The sequence below is a fragment of the Tympanuchus pallidicinctus genome, unplaced genomic scaffold, assembly GCF_026119805.1.
Source record: "Tympanuchus pallidicinctus isolate F22 unplaced genomic scaffold, pur_lepc_1.0 scaffold1, whole genome shotgun sequence".
NCBI classification, from domain to species: Eukaryota; Metazoa; Chordata; class Aves; order Galliformes; family Phasianidae; genus Tympanuchus; species Tympanuchus pallidicinctus.
In genome coordinates this window covers 79,464,725-79,482,402 of record NW_026294618.1, presented here as the reverse complement: position 1 = coordinate 79,482,402, position 17,678 = coordinate 79,464,725, and the positions used below count along the sequence as shown (strand labels likewise).

At 56.3% G+C, this 17,678-nt stretch overlaps 2 protein-coding genes across 9 annotated transcripts in view; both read right to left on the bottom strand.

Annotated features, from left to right (window-relative positions):
* Positions 1 to 1,489: 1,489 nt before the first annotated feature.
* On the bottom strand, positions 1,490 to 14,466 carry CAPN11 (calpain 11). Of its 5 annotated transcripts, none has more exons than XM_052692918.1 (22): positions 14,374 to 14,466; positions 11,470 to 11,752; positions 10,878 to 10,947; positions 9,575 to 9,693; positions 9,329 to 9,462; positions 9,055 to 9,223; positions 8,197 to 8,280; positions 8,031 to 8,116; positions 7,738 to 7,812; positions 6,578 to 6,738; positions 6,337 to 6,506; positions 6,125 to 6,136; positions 5,548 to 5,759; positions 5,358 to 5,397; positions 5,086 to 5,151; positions 4,757 to 4,814; positions 4,604 to 4,668; positions 3,804 to 3,872; positions 3,621 to 3,699; positions 3,065 to 3,181; positions 2,933 to 2,991; positions 1,490 to 2,728 (listed from the first exon to the last, which is right to left on the bottom strand). In XM_052692918.1, the coding sequence occupies exons 2-22, from the start codon at positions 11,713 to 11,715 to the stop codon at positions 2,702 to 2,704; spliced, it is 2,118 nt and encodes a 705-aa protein (XP_052548878.1). In that variant the 5' UTR covers positions 11,716 to 11,752; positions 14,374 to 14,466; the 3' UTR covers positions 1,490 to 2,701. The 5 variants fall into 5 exon arrangements, with proteins under 5 accessions (XP_052548878.1, XP_052548966.1, XP_052548693.1 ...); XM_052693006.1 differs by lacking the exon at positions 14,374 to 14,466 and adding an exon at positions 14,259 to 14,331; XM_052692733.1 differs by lacking the exon at positions 14,374 to 14,466 and adding an exon at positions 13,709 to 13,872.
* Positions 14,467 to 14,869: 403 nt separating this feature from the next.
* TMEM63B (transmembrane protein 63B) overlaps positions 14,870 to 17,678 on the bottom strand; it is a 38,653-nt gene continuing 35,844 nt past the window's right edge. For 3 of the 4 annotated variants that reach the window (XM_052692088.1, XM_052692262.1, XM_052692173.1), the window contains 2 exons: positions 17,534 to 17,614; positions 14,870 to 17,003 (listed from right to left, as the gene is read on the bottom strand). In XM_052692088.1, coding sequence (XP_052548048.1) covers positions 16,839 to 17,003; positions 17,534 to 17,614 — 246 coding nt within the window. In that variant the 3' untranslated portion in view covers positions 14,870 to 16,838. The remainder of the gene's footprint in view (positions 17,004 to 17,533; positions 17,615 to 17,678) is intronic. The other variant, XM_052692001.1, reaches the window with a different exon arrangement.

Genomic DNA, 17,678 nt, shown 5'->3' with positions numbered 1-17,678 from the left:
TGTTAGCACTCCGTGGGCCTCAGATGGGAAATGGAAAATCCCTCGGGAACAATGGGACTGCAGTGAGCACTTGCTGCAGAGCCTGCTCTATCCCGAGGCACAAGCAGAGAGCAGAAGAAGCAGTGGCTGCGCTGCCAAAGCCAGTGACTTGCACCACCATTGCCTCCACCTCACATGGGGCAGTAGCTGTTTGCTAGGCTGCTGTGTTGTGCCAATAACGCAGAGAGGTGCTGAGCCCCTTTCCCCAGCTGCAAGTTCAGGGCCTTCAGCCTTCGGGCAAAAGCACAGCCCAGAACGGTGGAGGGAGTTAACCCTGATCCTGGGACGAGTGACACATCCCACGTCCCCTGCCCTTGCGGGCTGGCAGCAAGGCAGAGTGCTCTGCTGCCAGCTTTGGGGACAAAGCCCCAGGACCTAGAAAGCCCAGCATGGCTGCCAGCTGTGCTGGCCAGGAGGGCCCTGGGGAGCACCCATGACAGCAGAGCACGGCTCGGCGCAAGAGGAATGCCGGCCATTTCTGCTGGGGTGGAAGGCGAGCGCTATAAATAGTTTGTTTAACTCACTGCATCCAGGCCCTGAAAGGCTCCAGCCCGCATGCATTCCCCTTTTCTTTGCACTGTTGAAAAAGGCCAAATCCTCTTGCTTGGGGTCAGACCCACATTGTCCCTCGGGCTCTCCGAGGACATACTGGCTTTCTGGGGTGTCTCTCCTCACCCGGCACTGGCTGCAGGATGCTGCTGGTACCCAGCTGCTGGTGTAGGGGAGCAGGAAAGGGACTGCCCCCCCAGGCCTCTGCTCACACAAAGGTAGCTTTTGCCCACAGGACTAATATTCCTGCTGCTGAGGGACGGGGCATCCAAGGGGGAGATGGAGCCTGAGTACAGCTGCTGGGGCAGCTGCCGAGGACAGCCACAGCCCGCACACAGCCAGGCTGGGGAGGACAGACACTAGCAGCTGGAGAGACATAGGAAACCCCCAGGCAGGCAGACACTCCAAGAAGGCAGGGGATGGGATGCCATGGCTGCAGGAGGGGGACAAGCCAGGCTGCTCCCTGTGGCATTCGCTAGCAGCTGAGCAACCCACCTGCTGACCCCCTGCAAATGCTGGGCTGCCAGCTGCTGGGGCCAGCGGGGAAAGGACCCACCAGCTGCTGCTTGGGGAGGGCACCTGTCACCCCAGAGCCAGGCGGGGGTGTGCCCTACAATGGGGCCTGTGTGCACCATGGGGCTTGCAGTTGGGACAGTGCTGACAGCTCCCATACTACCCAGAAGGAAGGTTGGGCCCAGCCACACCCAGGCTGGGCCGAGCCATGCTGGTGGGGCAGAACTACCCAGTTTCCATGGGCCCCAAGCCCCCACACACCAACGGCCTTCCTGCCCCTGTACACTGGCTGTGTCAGGCCCCAGCCACTCTCCACCCCACGCTGGGGACTTCCACCAGCTAAGACTGGGACACCCCGTTGTATAAATCATTACCAGCTGAGCCCCTGTCCAACAGAGCTAGGTTTATTGCCCCGAGCACAAAGAGAGGAAGCGGGCCTGCCAGGTGGGCAGGAGTGGTTATTGCTGCAAGCATGGCCTCCAGAGACGCAGGCCTGGGAGCGGCTAAGGGCCTGCCTGCCTTGGCTGGGTCTGCACCCACTGCCATGCTGGAGCCACCCTCTCATCCACAGGAACAGATTGGGGGTGAGGAGTGTGGAGAAGTGCAAATATATTGGCACAGGAGCACATCTGTGCTGAGTGAAGGAGCCCGAGGGCTTTAGGGATCATAACAGGGTGAAAGGAGGGGGAAGAGAGGAAAACAGATGACCGTGTACTGGAGAAACGCCTCCCACCCATCAACACCACTCCTTGGCCCAATTCCACTGTGGCAGCAGGAGGTGAGGCCATGACAGCCCTGGGGAAAGGCTGTAGTGGTATGGCTGTGCGTGCACAGGATAAGAGGAGCATGATGGGATGTGCTACATAGTGGCATGTGGCAGGAGAGTGCTCAAATGATAGGCTTTGGCCTTATGGTGGGACAAAGCGGGGCAGAGAGTGAGGGGAGAGTTTGAAGGCCACGCAGAAAGAGGTTGCAGCAGGATGTAATGAACACCAGCGTCCTGACCAGCTGCAGCTCCATGCTTTGGTCATGTTTAGTGCTGATGAGTGCAAGGCAATGGCATTAAGTGTGCACCTTCTCACCCTGGCTCCCCATGAACCAGCTGCCCTGCCTAAGCAAGGCAGCATCTGCTGATGCTCCCTGGGACAGGTAGCACATGCCACAGGGGATGAGACAGCACTGAAACAAGCAAAACAAGTCCTCCTCCTCTTCCCCTCCACAGTTCCCACCTCTCCCTATCGGGTGGATAGCCCCCAGCCTGCTCCTGTGCTTGTTTCTATGCAGCTGCCCCAAAGCTACGTGTGCAGTGACCTACAGACTGCTTGCCCTCCTTCTCTTCTGGGGTGGGACAAGAGGAGGAGAAGGGTGGAAAGCAAGCCCAGCCCAGAAAAGGAGAAGGGCAGCCCCTGCCTGCCTTGACCTCTGTGAAATGCTCCATGGGTGAGGGTGGAGCAAGGCGTGCTGAGAGGCAGGGCTGGTGGCTCAGCATAGGATGGAGCAAGAGAGGGAGATTATCCTGTGTCCATGGACCTGAAGGGAGGCACTTGGAGGTGGCCTGGCCTGCCGGAGTGTCCTAGTCACAGCACATCTGTCCTGGCTCCTAGCCACACATTGTCAGCAGCAGCCACTGCAGAGAAGGAAGAGTGAGGATGAGCAGGGGCTAGTATACACAAACCCAAAGGCCATCTGAGAACAAGACTTCCCTTTCCCATCTCGCAATCTTTTACACCCACAGGGCTGGAGGGCACTCTAACACCCACCCCACATGTCCCATCCACCTTAACATCTTCCCCCCTCATCTCCATCCTACCTCAAGGCACCGAGCTCTCACCTCAGCGAGGTTCATGACGGCAGTGCCAGTGCCATCAGGATCCATGCTACGGAAGAACCCTGCAGGGCACAAGGGCAAGGTGAGCAACATGTCCTTCTGTCCCTGCCCTCCCCAGCCTGGAGCAACACTCACTGAACATTGTCTCCAACTTCACCAAGCAGCAGACAAAGTTGTCGAAGTCCACACCCGTCTCAGCATCTGCATAACGGGCAACCACCACCTGATGCAACTTGTTATTCAGCTTGAAACCTGAAAGGCAGAGAGTACCTAGCACCTGCAAGAGGTGGGAGAAGATGCAACTACCAAAGATCATGTTCTCACCAGAAGGGGCCAACACCCCACCCAAGGAAGGCCACTGAATCCAGCCTTGGTAGGAGTAAAGGATGCTCTCCCCGGAGCTATAGCCCATTGCCAAATGAATGTTAGCTCACTGACCTGACTTAGCCAGGATGGACTTCACAGGTCAGATGAGGATGGCTGGGACAACCTTGTATTTATCCCAGCTCGGAGGATGCCAGCAACAAGCAAGGATCAGTTGGAGAGAACCCAGCTTACATATGGGCCTCATCTCATGACAGATTGGCTCAAAGCTCACAATGTAGGCTGGTTCCACAGTTCTCTTGCTACTTGGGACGGCTCCTACAACTTTCCTCCACCCTCAGCCCAGCCCCATCCTTTCTAGACTTACCAGCTGACTCTAGAGCCATGCGCATCTCGTATGAGCTCATGGTGCCTGACTTATCCAGGTCATACTGGCGGAAGATTGTCTGCAAAAAACATCACAGAGGATGTGAATGACAGGCCCTCCCTGCAGCTTGGTCCTCCCCCTGCCCAAGAGAGGTGCTACCCCTTGCATCCCTCTCCTCCTCACCAGCCAGCTGCGGATCTTGTTCCATAGGATCTGGAACTCCACCAGCCCCAGGCGGGCACTGCCATCTTTCTGGACAGCCGAGGGTTAAGGAGAAAGCAGCCAGCAAAAGGGTGGAGTAGCTGAGCAGGCAGAGAGTGGCAAAGCAATCAGATCCTGGGTACTTTCAAGGAGAAGAAGCACTTCAGCCAGGCCAGCTCTTTTTCAAATTCCCTCCCCATCCTGCAGCATAGGCTAGATCAGAGCCTGCAGGCCAAAAGGGAAAGTTCAGTGCTTAAAGCAGCAGCTGTGCAGCTCCCCAGTAACACCAAACTTTGGCACAATGCTGCCATGCAGCAAACAGGATGCGAGGACATATCTGGAAAAGAGCTCAGAGCAATTTCTCTATGCTTGCCTTCCAACTGCACATCCTTGTGCAAGCTGGAACACAACCCATTGCTCCTGTTACTTTATACCTCATCCTCAATCATAGGATGATTTGGGGGGAAAGAACCCCAGCACCCTTCTTCCTCCACCAAGAATGCTTTTAGCCTGGATGGTCTCACAGCATGCCACACTAGGGTGAAGTGTGGGTGCTGGCTGCTGCATGTGAACCCACGGGGAAGTGAAACACTGGGCACCTGCTGCCAGCTGCCATCCTAAAGCAGCCTCAGTGCAGCCACAAGGACCCTTTCTGCCCTTTTCTCAGTTGCACAGCCTTGGCACAACTAGAGAGCAGAGCCCTAGTTCCCACGGAGGAGTGTCCTGGCTGCCAGGCTGAGCGCCAGGAATGGCAGCCCCTGCCCACAGTGCCAAGAGGATACATCCATCAGGTTGACCATGTTGCGGCAGGAGTCCAGACTGAATCCATCCGTCTTCAGATCTTTGTCTGAGGAGGAAGGAGGAGGGGGATCATGTGCATCAAAGCACAACCTGCAGAACCGGCCGGAGCTACAGGGGAAAAGGGCAGCACTCACGTCTAGCGATCACTCTGTTCAGAATCGTCTTGAGCTCAAAGACGCTGATTTCCATGTCCTGCAGTTGGAGCAGAGTTAGTAGAACATCTTGCCTCCCCCCAGCCCTGTAGGGGTAGCTGAGCTGAATTTCAGCATTTACTGCTGTGCAGGGCAGGGATGAGGCACACTATGGGCTGGAGCTTGCTGATGGGAGAGACAGAGCCCTGGGAAATTTTGAGAGCCCCCACAGAGCCCCTGCTCTGTGCACCTCTGACAATGAGTGGTTTGATCCCCTCCCTGCACCCCGGACCTGCCATGAGCTTTCCAGGGCTTGGCACAACTGTACCCACCTCCCCTGCCAGCTGCTGGAACATGTTCTTGAAGCCATCCTCAATGTCATCCTCGGTAATTTCCTCCTGAGGCCAGAAAGAGAGATTAGTAATCAAAGCCAGGCATTGCCCTGCCTCAGAGGCTCAACAAATATTTGAGCCTCTCAGAGTGAAGCTCCTCTCACTTTCACTCTTTCTCACATCCCTGTCTATCACAGTAACCCAAGCCCATGCAGCCACCTCCTCCCCCTCCTCAGCCCCAGACCCAGCTAAAGGAGACTGGTAGCCCCTACCTCATCTGCCAGGTCTGCAGAGATCTCCTCGTCCAGCTCCCTGGGAACAGAAAGATGGGGGCACACAGTGATGGGAGAGCAGTGGAATCTGCTCTAGCACTCACCAACACATGTGATGGCCTGAGCCAACACATTCCTTAACTATGCAAAGGGCTGGGATGTGGCAGAAGGCTTTGTGGTGGAGACTCACGCTGTGTCTGACTGCTTCTCGGTGAAGACCCGCAGGATGAAGTCAGCCTCCTTATGTGGCTCAAAGGTGGAGGGCACAACGATGTACTCGCCAGGGGGCAGCCGGATCTGGTTGCTCACTTCCCTCAAGTTGATGAAGGTCTCAGAGCGTGCCCGCGACTGGTTTCGCAGGAAGAAGTCCTTCTTCAAGTGCACATTCTGACTGCCCTGGGCCTGGAGAACACACTGTTGTAGGGAACAGCCCAGCAAGAAGAGAACCCACAAGGAGCAGTGGGACCAAGCAAGTGTCATCAGCCCACAGCCCAAGCATCTCTGCTGGAACAGCTTCATGGTCCCATTGCATCCCTGCCCAGTGGCTGCCTGTGGAAGAGCTCTTGTTGTCCTGCCTAGCACGGACCATCCCTTCCACACAGAGGTACTTAGCACCCTTTAGCACCCCAACCATTGCCAGTCTGGTGGAAATTCCACGCCACGGGGCACATGCATGCAAACATGCCTGTGGGTTTGCATCAACCCATTCCTGCCCACTCCTGTGCTCCCCTCAAAGAGGCGGATGGGTCTGGTGGCTCAGGACGTACCTCCTCAGGAACCTGCAGGGAGGAGAGAAGAAAGAAAATCAGAGTGCCAGTGCTGGGGTTCTATCTCCAATGGCAGATGGAAGGGGTGACGCTGACCCACAGATTTGCCAAATCAGGTGGGAAAGGATTCCCTGAGGACTACGGTGCCAAGTCCACATGGGATCGGCAGGGCTGAGCCAGTCTCAAAGAAGCAGCATTGGGATTGGGGTTACCTCGTAGACGGCAAAGCCGATGGTATGCATGTCGCCCCCTACTCGCCGCTCCCTCCTACGATGCTTCTGCATCAGGGCCACCAAGAAGCTGCAGGCCACCTCGTCATCCCCAGGATCATCATCCTCTTCCAGCAGCTTGATCTTAAACTGGGGATTGATCCAGAACGTGGCTGGAAAGAAGAAGATGTGGATGATACACCTGGCTGAATCACATCACCGAGAGTGGAGATGCGGGAGATACCTGGGTTGTTCCTGCAGCCCCCAGCAGTGCTCCCTCGGCGCCACGTGCCCTCGAACACCTGTGTGTGCCACCTGCTGAGCTCATCTTTGGTGAGGGCATCGGGGGTTAGGTTGCAGATCTCCAGCCTGGAGAACTCCCTCATGAAGTCCCGGAAGGACATCCTGTGGGAAGCAGGCAGGGGCTGAGGTCAAGACATGGCTGAGGAGTTCAAGCAGCTCTGGATTCAGCCACAACTGCCTTTGCTAGGTGGAGAGAGATGGAAATCATCCCAAAGCCCCTTCTCATGGAAGCAAGCTGACTGCTGGATGCCCTGTTGTGGAACAGGACTTATATGGGCCAGGCTGCCTCTGGTGCAGTTGGAACCCACCAACTCTTTCACCCTAAGTCTTGAGGAACCAAAGCAATGACATTCAGGTGGAAGAAAAGCAAAAAGGCACCATCGCAGTTATAGGTGGCCTTGGGATGGGGTGCCAGGGGGCACAAAAGCCAGGACTACTGGCAGGCAGTTTGTCTAGGTGACACATGCTGAACAACTTCAGCCTACCTACCACAGTGGGTGACAGGGATCAGAGCAAAGAAAGGGCTCCTTCTGTCAATCTCCCATCTCCAGTGGTGGCCAGCAGTGGCAGAGGAAGCAAATCAGACCCAGCATCACCTCAACATCCAGCAACACAAGACCTGCACTTGAGGCTAGCTCAGACCATCAGTTTTATAGCCTCCCAGGATCTGGATCATCTGAGCAGTCACACTTTGAACTTACAAAACAACCTTGCAGTGCAGACTCCCACATCAGACTTCCAACATTTACCTAAGCTTCTGCTTGCTCATGACCCTTTTGCTCTGGTGGTTTCAGAAGAAAAGAAAAAGCTTCTTTCTGCTCACTCTGCATTTCCAGTTCCTTCTAAAGTACTCAGGTTCCCCTTTCAACTACCTGACAACTACACAAAGCCAGGGCCCAACCAGCCTTCGGTGAAGAACTTTTTACTAATATTCAACCTATTAACTAGATCAGATAAGAAAATGTTACCAGACTTTCTAGCAGCGGAATAGCTAATAAAGGCAGGTCGTGTTCTGGGGCAACTGCAGGTTCTTTTTCAGGCTCTCCTGCTCACTTCCAAACTGGATGCTGAAGAAGAGCAGCATTTTGCTCTGGCACTCACCAGAACTCGCCATCCTCCATCTTCAGTTGCAGCTCTTCTCTGTCGCTGGGGTCAATGTTGTCCCACTCGGAAGAGCTGGAATAGCCAGAGGAAAACAATTAGATGAGAAGTACTCAAGGTGAGCTGAGACATTTCCAGTGCTACGCAGTTTGCAGTAGGCCCTCAAAAGACCCATTCCACACTGTGAAGGGAACAGCATGCTGTAAACTCCCAATCAGCAGCGCTGTGCAAGAGGTGTCCCAACTGTTTCAGTGGCAGTGCCCGTGGCTCACTGAAATCCCACCTGAACTCACCCATCACTCCAGGCTCCAGTCCACTCCACCTGACCCCAGGGGTTTCTGATACGGATGAGCTGTTCCTGCTGACCCCGGTAGTTCACCTGCCAGCCACCAAATGCAGGAAGTCAAACCATAGGCCACAGCATTTTACCTCTATTACAGTCTTATGTACCCAACTCACATCTTTGAAAGCTGTGACAGAATAGGCATGGCCCTTCACCAGCTTCTTGAAGGTCACTGCTTCCATATCAAAGGCACTTGTGATCTGAAAAGAACGTGCAAACCTCAGGTGAATACGATTCATGTAGTTCTGTTCCCTTACCCCTTCTCAGAGGAGGCTGACACATTGCAAGGGCAATTTCTCTTTTTTTTTTTTTTTGCAATGTTCCAGTCAGGAGCACTGAAGATTCATTGTGAAACCACTCAAACTTCAAAAAGCATAAGAAAATGTTATTTTGTGCTTCCCAAAATAGTATTTTCACTAGGAGCACAGAGATAGCATCCTCATCAGTTGCAAAAAACAGCTTACACATCAGTCGTGCGGATACACAGTGTTGGGAGCAACGGTCTCTTTAGCACAAGTATACCCCAGCCACACACTCAATGCAGGCAGCAGCATTTTGTGTTTGTTACTACTCTGATTTGCCAATCCAACAGGTACTGCTGTCAGTGGTGACAGAGAGGGAGCACTCTGTTGTTTGTGGCTAAGAGGGAGAGGACGGAAGCGCCCAGCCTAGCTAACATGCAGATACTGATGCAGCCAGAGCTCTATGCAGAGCCTTGTTCAGCAGCCTGGCTTCAGATAGATGTTTCCCATTCCATCAAAACAAGACCATTCCAAGTCACTAAGATACAGCCCCATGCCCTTCATCGGTTCTGGGAAAGGTGCTCTGCCAAGAGGTGAAAGAAGTCCCCTCCCATCCAGCGTCCCAGCAAAATGACCACCTTGGGTTGGGAGGAGGGCTGTGAGGCCTCACTTTGGCCATCACTGGAGGAGAAGACATTCACAGTTCACTGTGAAGAGCAGCGCAACACTTACGTCGATGGAGCAGCCCAGCAGGGAGCCCCTCTCCAGTGCCTTGCGGATGATGTGGCCCATGTTGCGCGGTGCCCGCTTGAGGTCATACATCTCTGCTACGCCGCCAGTGAAATCCTCAAAGCCCTCAGTGGTGCTGCCCCCCGAGAGCGACTCGTAGCAGCCGTTCAGCCTGAGCACCGGGCAGCGAGAGTGGAACGTGAGGTGACGAGGGCACACAGTGCTGCTGCTCCGCCCCACCCCCCAGCAATTTTGTGCCCCCGGTGGTGGGACTCACTTGGCATAGGCCTTCTCCAGCAGAGCGCTCCAGAACTCCGTGCACTCCGCTGAATGCACAAACAGGAGCTCCCCATCCTTGGTGGGCAGCAGGTCGTCCACCACCACGTCCACCCACTCACCGAACTGCCAGATCTAGGGGGAAGAAGGGGTGAGTGGGACAGGGCATCGCCCTAAGGGATGCCCCCAGGCAGCTCATCCTGCCCCCAACCCACCAGCTGTGCAGAGCCACAAGCTCCCAGCCTACCTGGAAGTGGAAGATGCCAGCGTAGTCCTCTTGGAAGCTCTGCCCATGAGGCACCACACGGTGCAGGAGCTCCTCGTTGAGAGTGAGGGAGCCAATGGCAGCCAGCAGCCAGCAATCACCTGGCGAAGGAGAAGCAGCTTAGCCAGCAGTGGTGATGGGTGCTGGGCCGTGCAGAAGCCCCTGGTATGCTCTCCCTCTGAACAAGGTGCTGGGTCAGAAGGGAGGCCAGCAGGGAGGTGGAGTTCTCCTCTGCACGGTGCCCTGCACTGGGCTCAAAAAACAAGTGGAGAACCTGGGGAGGAGTCAATGCCCCTTCCTCCTAGCCCACATAGTATAATGGCAGGTGCCTGGACAGAAGCATTAGCTCAGGGCAGAGAAGGAACAACCTTCTGTGACCTGCTGTCTGCGTCCAGGCCACTGTGACAGCATCAACAGCCACTCCTGCAGTCATTTACCCAGAGCCTCCTGAATGCTCCTGGCATCTCAGGACAGTGACTTTTGTAATGCAATTACACTTCTCATTGTAATAAAAGTTTCTCTTTGTTTTCGGTCACCAAGCAAGAGGCTTAATGCTGGTGCCTTGGCTTCAAGTTCCAAGAGATAACACTGCAATTTTCCTTCCAAGTGCTATTAACCACAAGTGCTGGTCTATGCCAGCAGTGTTTTTTCCATTCTTTGCCTTGGTTCTCCTTTCTCCTCTTTTAAATCCTGTCATACATTAGCCTTGAGCCTGGATAACCTGCGCTGGGCTGTGGTTGACAAAATGGCATTTCAAATCTTGCCCTCCTAATGACCAATTGAGAAATGCCACAGTGCCCCAGGCTGTTAACATGCTCCAGTTACCACCACAGTCCTGAAACCAGTCTGCTCTGCTAAGGTGCACAACATTCTCACCTTGATACAGGTCAGGAAACACTGCTGATGGCAGCCAGATCTGGTTTTGGTGATCACTGACTTGCAGTTCCCAGTTTTGCCAGACTACCCGACCCACTAACACTTCTCTCCTTGTCTCAGTACCTGTACTACTCCATTTCTGTGAGGCCCTTAGCATAGAGCCACCAGTCAAAATACCTCCTGCTGCCGTACAGCTTCCACCACACTACATGAGGAGGGAGTTTGAGTACAGAGATGGTTGCGCACAGGCTGGCAAGAAAACACACCATGAGGATCTGCAGAAAGATGCTGTGAACCCTGTCCACTCAGCACCTTCCCTACACAAATGTCTCTTCTCCAAGCACGCTGATCCTCCCCAGCTGTTGCTGCTCTCTAGATCAAGGTTTGGGGACAGAACTCCAGCACTCACCCAGAGCTCCCTGGCAGATATCTGTCCGGGTTGCACCACCAACGATGAACTGAGGATCATCCACTAATTCCTGCATAAGGAGAGAATCAGGCATTGGATTTCAGCAGCACCTGTAGTCATTGTAGCTCTGACTCAAGGGAATGGAAGTATCATCCCTGAGATGCACCCATCCTATCCTCTACCAGGGAAAATTGCTTGACTGCAACATCAAGGCCATCACAGGAAGGCAAGGCAAGATCTTCTTCAGCACGAAATGGCTAGATGGACATTGCCTCTGCACTCATGGCACCAAAGGATGCAAAACTCCCATGTCCTGAGCCAATAGCCCCAGTCACCGAGGGTGACACACCTATGCTGGGACATCCAGAAGCAATGGCACAACTCTCCCATTGTAAAGCCATACGTGTACTGCCCGGAGGGAGAAGGGTGTGCTATACACAATGCTCTTTGAGTACTCAGTGAGTATTCCTCTGGGCAACAAAGCATGAAAGGAACTTTAAGCACAGCAAGAAGCAAACAGAAGCCAAGCTGCAGCTTGGCACACCACATTAATGCAGACACTGCAGGCGAGGGACGTGAGCCCAGCACTTACCGATGGACGCTTCCACTCCACGCCCCGCGTCTTGCTGGAGTATGGCCCCAGCTCCTTGAAGCCGAGGGCAGTGGGGCCAGCTGGGAACTGGGGGTCCCTGAAGAGGACACCACTCTCGATGCACTCTTGCTTGAGGGCTTCATAGTCCTGGTTGAGGTACTTGATAGCATTGTTGTGATCACCGACCCCCTCGGCTCTCAGGCGGTCCCTTTGCAGCCGGGCAGCGATCCCCCCAAAGGGCATCATAGCTGGGTACTGGCACCGCTACCTCCACCTCTGTGTCCTGCAATGAAACGGGCACTGTGAGGCTGGGGCTGGGCACGGCCTGCCCTTAAAAGCATCCCTGGGATGGGAAGACGCACTGTGAGGATCTAGGGCTGGGAAGGCCTCCCCAGCCCCCATGCCCGGTGTAGACAGTGGTGCCTTTCTGATCAGAAGCAGGCCATGGCCTCCAGCCCAGCCGTCACGCTCCCAGTGCCTTCAGGGAAGCTGAATGAGTGGAGCTTTGACAGCGGGCTGGAAAGAAATAGTCTGCCAGCTGCTGTGCAGAGCCTCCCCATTCCCTCTGCACATGAGCATTGAGTGAAGAGGAATTCCAAACCCTTTCTGCCTCTGAAAATCAGTTCTTCCAGCTGTATGCCTTGCCGCTAAGCCTATTTACAGGGACAGCTTTCTGGTCACCGGCACCTTCCCTATCCTACTGGCCTGATGAGCATAAGCAGCTGCAGGGCTGCTTCTCTCCTAGACAGCCGCCCACGGCTGCCCAAGCACTGAGTCAACAAGACGGGAAGGGAGGAGCCCTCCGGGGAGCAGAGGCAGCTCTATCTGTGGGGCGCTGGGAAGGAAAAGGCGTGACAGCCCTTCCCCAGAGCACAGGGTGACTTGACTCAAGCCCAGGAGCAGGACTATGCAGCCTGCCTGTCCCAGCTCCTGCTTGTAAAGCCACATGCCCCAGAGGTTTGGTAGCACAAGACAGCAGAGCGACCCTTGGGTGAATGACCCATCTGCTCTCACTCTGCTACAGCCAGCAACACCCAAGAGCAGTGGTGGGGATGGTAGCGCTGGCCTGCTGCCTGCCCAGCACCCTGGCTCTGGAGAGGCCTTTGCCTGTCCCAAAACGGTGCAGTAGCCATGGGAAGGCAGGTAGCACAAAACAGGGTGCAAGCTCTTGAGCTGCTGTGCTGTGCTGCTCGTGGGCTACAGACATGGCTGCTAATCTCAACGCCTGTCCTCATCAGCTTTCCAGAAGGAACATCTGCTCCACTCCACCACTCCTATCCCAAAGGCGGTCTCAGTCCCTCGTCTTTCCTCCACAACAGTCCCAAACCTATGGAACTGCCAACTCTGTGCCTCTCACTTGACTCCTGCTTGGCAACCAGGACGCTGCCAGCAAGGTGCATGTTTCCTCAAGACCAGTGGGGCGACTCCTCCTGACTGCTGCCAGCAGGGCCACAGAACAAGGAACCCAAGCACAGCACCCAGCCTGACGGTGAGGGGAATCCCCGTCCCTGCAACCTCCCCTCATGGTGCAGCCCCAGGCAGGGCCGCAGCACAGAGCCGTGCACAACCGGGCTGTGGCACCAGGCTGGTTATTCTTAGCCCTTTTACTCAGAGTGCCTGGGCAGCGCCTGGGTGGCAGGCGGAGGTCACACGAGCGCAGGGCACGGGAAAGCGTCGCAGACCACAGGGAGGGACTGGAGTTGTGCGGGACATCGGGCAGCAGAGTGAGGACGGACGATGGGAGGGGGCTTCCCCACGGAGACGCTGATGGATGCCGAGGGCACACGGCAGGCAGGAGGAGGTGCACAGCCAAGCAGGGGAGAGCCGAGCTGCAGGACGGCTTTCCGTGCGAAGCGACATCCAGACGCAACATGACGCGGCGCTGGAGGCACCCGACCCCCCACGTTTGGGGCACTGCGACACGCCGGTCCACGCAGAGCCTCGGACAACGCCGCCCGCAATCTCTGCAGGCTTCTAGCCGCTCTCGGCGGGGACCTATCGCCAGCAATACCCGCGCCCCGAACCTCGGACCCCGCAGCCCGACGGGTCGGGTCCACAAGCAGGCCCGGCCCCAGGCCTCAGCTCCGCGCCCGAGGGCAGGGCGGCTCCCACGCGGCCGGGCGGGGCAACGCGCCCCGGAGCCCCGCAACGGAACGGGACGGGACGGATCAGCCCCCGGGGCCTCCCGCAGCGGGCCCACGGCGCAGAGGAGGGAGGGAGAGGAGGGCTGGACACTTACCGTTCGCCCGGCGCGGAAGCCGCCGCCGCCCTGCCCGGCTCGGCGCAGCGGAGGAGGGGTTAGTGCGGGCAGGATGTGCGGGCGGCCCGCGGGCAGGGGGAGCTCCGGGCTGTTAAAGGCGCAGAGGCCGCTCAGCCCGCTGCTCCCCGCTCGCCCCGCAGCGCCCTGCCGCGCGGAGCCGCCCCGCCGTGACTCAGCGTGCCGCTATGCGGGGCGGCGCCGCCCGCAGCTCCGGGCTCGGCCGCTACCTGCTGCCCTGCCCACCCCCCGAGCGGGGCGGCGGGATGCGCTCGGACCGGCGGATTTGTGCCCCGAGGCCTCTGTCCGTGCCCGGATCGCTGAGCTAGCCTTCGTCCCGACCCTCTCAGCTCCGGCCGTGCCTCCTCTCTCATCCTGTCCCCGCTCCATCGCCTCTCCACGGCCTTTTAAGCTGCTTTCAGAGCTCCGCTGTAATCCTTCCGCGGAGGCCGCCCCGTGTCGCGCCCCGTGCTTGTGAGCAGCTTCCTTTCAAGCCCTTGCCACCTCCCCGAGCTTTCCCTCCCCGCCATACCCACAGGAACGTGTCAGCAGGTGCTGCACTCGCTCTTGTCTCCCAGTACCCCTTTGTGTGTTCCCGTGCTGCCCCTTCCCCGTCCACCGGATGCGAGCTGCCCCAGAATTCCTACCCGCAGGAACGAGGGCTGTCAGTGCCCGGGTGAAACGGAGTGAGGTGCTGAGGTCAGAGCCGGGCTAGCCCACACCTTGCTGGGACAGGCAGCAGCCGCTTACACAACTCAACCAGTGGGTTTGGCCAGAGGCCAGGCCAGGGCCCTGGCTGCCTGGGAACAGCCCTGCTGCTGCTCCATGCTTTACAGACAGCAGACCTGCTGCAAGCAGCAAAGCCACCGAAGGCAGCTGCTCAGAGCTCTAAGATGGGATTTCCCCCTCCCCGCCACGTTCCCCCTCCTGCTCTGTTCCCAAACCATCCTTCCCCTGTTTTAACAGAGGCAGCTCAGAGTATGAGGCCTGCTCCCCACCCCTGTGCTGTTGGCAGCATGTCAGAAAGCAGGACACACAGGGGGGCATGCAGCCCCCTCCACCGCGGTAGTAGCACGCATGCTCCCACACCCGATTGCAGCCTCCCCTCCACTGCCACACACAGACAGACTGAAAGAACAATAGCTCTTTTTTTTTCTTCCTTTTTTTCTTTTTCCTCCTTTTGTACACAAATATATACAGGGTATTATACACATCTCTACACAGACAGTGCCAAACCCAACCCAGCCCCCTGTGAGCAGCATCTCAGCAGCAGGGCTGGAGCACCCAGCCAGCCTCAAGCCTGCATCCCAAGGTAGGGGCATGGACACAGACCACCAACCAACACCGTTGAGCCTTTTCCTGCAGGAGACTTGTGTTACAAGTATTGTGCCTCTCCCCATTTCTATGTGCTCTATCTCCACCACTCCAGGACCCACAATTCTTCACCTCTGCCCCACTTTCCTCTGGGCTTGGGGTCCTATAGAGGGAGGTAGAGGAAAGGCATCTCCATCCTTCACACAGCAGCCCTGAAGAGCGGAATCCACTCCTCTAAAGGAGAGCAAGAGGGAGAAAAGCCAGTGCCCGTGATCACCTTTCTCCACAGCAGAATGCTTCAGTTGTTCAGGTCCATAAAGTGCTTTGAGCTCCAGGGCCTGTGTTGGTGATTGGAAAGGTAAATGACTGTCCCTTCCTCCTGGTCTGAGGGAGCCCAGAGGGTGGCTGGGTCCAGCTCCAGAGACCAGAGCACACCCACAAGGGGCAGAGTGAAGGGAGCAGTATCAGCAATGAGCACCAAAGAGGATGGTGGCAGGGGTTGAGGGAAATAAATATAGCTCAGTAGCAGGGAGATTATTTTTCCTTTACATTTTACACAAGGGGAGGGAGAAAGCAATTAAGAGCCACTGATGCTAACCAGAAACTTCCTCACAAGAACCTCCAAGCAGGAGTGCCAGGGGGCTCATCTGCCTCTCCTGCCTGCGCTCAACTTCAGACAGTCCAGGCCCCTCTCCCAGTCCTTCCCTCCCTGCCCAGGACACAGCCATCACTAGAGAGGGGACAAAGTCAGAGGCAAGGAAGCAAGAGCCCTGGGCAGGTGAAGCAGCCCAACGCTGCATGTTGCTGAGGACGCTATGATCCAGACCCCTTTCTCCCCTCTCCATAGCACCCAGCAGCTCCCCAGTACAGTGCCCCCGTGCCTAGCCTTGCTCCGTAGACACCGGGCAGCAGAGAGGACTGCAGTACCACACAGAGGTCAGGTTGATTTGTGTTTGAAAGAGAAGGAAAATGTGCAAAAAATGCCACTTAAAATGATGCTGCAATCCCCCACCTGTGCATGTGGGGAAGGAGGGGGATGCACTTATAGGGGAGAGGCTGCCTGCGCCTCCTGCCTGTGAGAGCACCTTCAGCACCCCCCACCCAGTGAGGGGCTGCTTTGTGCTGCTCTCCTGGGTTCAACCAGTCTCCACAGCCCAGCACACAAGGGAGAAGAAGAGGGACACCATCCTCACCCCCTAATGCCCAGGACATCACACCCAGGGGATGCCACAAGAGGCTGAGTGAGGAACAGGGGAGAAGGGAAGGCAGCACTACTTGGGCACGTGGCACAAAGCCACCCCATCTTCCAATACACTGATTAAAGCTTTTTGTTCATCATCTTCCTGTAAATCTAATAAATTAGTGTTTGCATTCCTTGCCAGGAGGACAGGGGACAGAGGGAGCAGTTGAGGAAACACTAGAGGAGCCCCTCGACCTGAGACCCCTACATAAAGCACCCAGCCTCCCTCCACTCCTGAGGTGCTGGCAGGGTCACGGTCTCCCTCCTCCTCAGCCTCTAGGGGTTTACAGTCTGGGTACACATTAACCAAGGTAGCGAGTGAGGAGCAAGCCCGCAGAGGGGCCAGGCAGCACAGCAGTAGGGGCAGGGAAGTGGAGAGCTGGCAGCAGGGCCCCTGCCCTCGCTGAAGGTAGTGGCCCTGGGGGTGGGCGAGAGTAGCGGCTGGCCCCCTCAGCTCTGTGCTCCCTTCGCTTTCTCTCTCCCGGTTGCAGCGGGCGCAGCCTGCCCTGCTCCTGGGACTCCATCCCTTCCCTCCCTCCTGCCCTCCCTCTGCAGTCCCTACTGGCGGATCTCATTCTCTATCAGGCTGTCCTCACACGACTGGAAATCCGTGTCATTCATGCCATCAGTAGTGATGAGCTCCTCATCCTGTGATCCCTGCTCCTCCGACTCAGTTGCTTCGCCCTCTGGGGAGGAGTCCTGCAGCACTTGGGCGATATACTTCTGAAAGAGCAGGGGTGAGGAGGGGAAAGAAGAAACACTCATAAGTCTGCAGTGCTTCCTGCAGCCCAGGGATTAAGCAGAGCTCAAGGAATGAAGCACTGTTCGGGGAAAAGGTCAGGTGTTGGACATGTTGGGAGGGTATGGATGGGTTTCACCCCAGATGGGGAGAAGGAGAACAGCATCACAAAACCTAAAGATTCTGAGTAAGAAGGGAGACCGGCCCAGATGGATTCGTTGCCCTAGCCAAGAGAGAGAGGCAGAAAGTACATGTATAGCATTCAAGGAGAAGGAAATGAGTGCATGTGGGGGAGTTACAATTCATATATAATGCAATTCATCACCCAATGTAGGTGAGGAACACAGAGCCCAACACTTGCTTCCTACTCTCTTTGAGAGACTTTGGGTACTGCCTCAAAAAGGTAAGGAGCAAGGTATTTGAGCAAGAAGGAAAGACTTGCAGGTATTATCTCCTCTTTCTTAAACCCAGGTAAGGAGCATACCAGGGCATGGACATGGACATGGGGACTCACAGCGGATTTGGGAGCTGGTAGGTTGGTGGCAGGTCTCCCGTTCTGCCTGCTTTCTGTGGCATCCACCTCTGTGTGCTCAATCTGGAGAGGAAAGCAGAAATGCAGAGAATGCCAGGATGATACAGCTGCAGGAGCTGCATTCCAG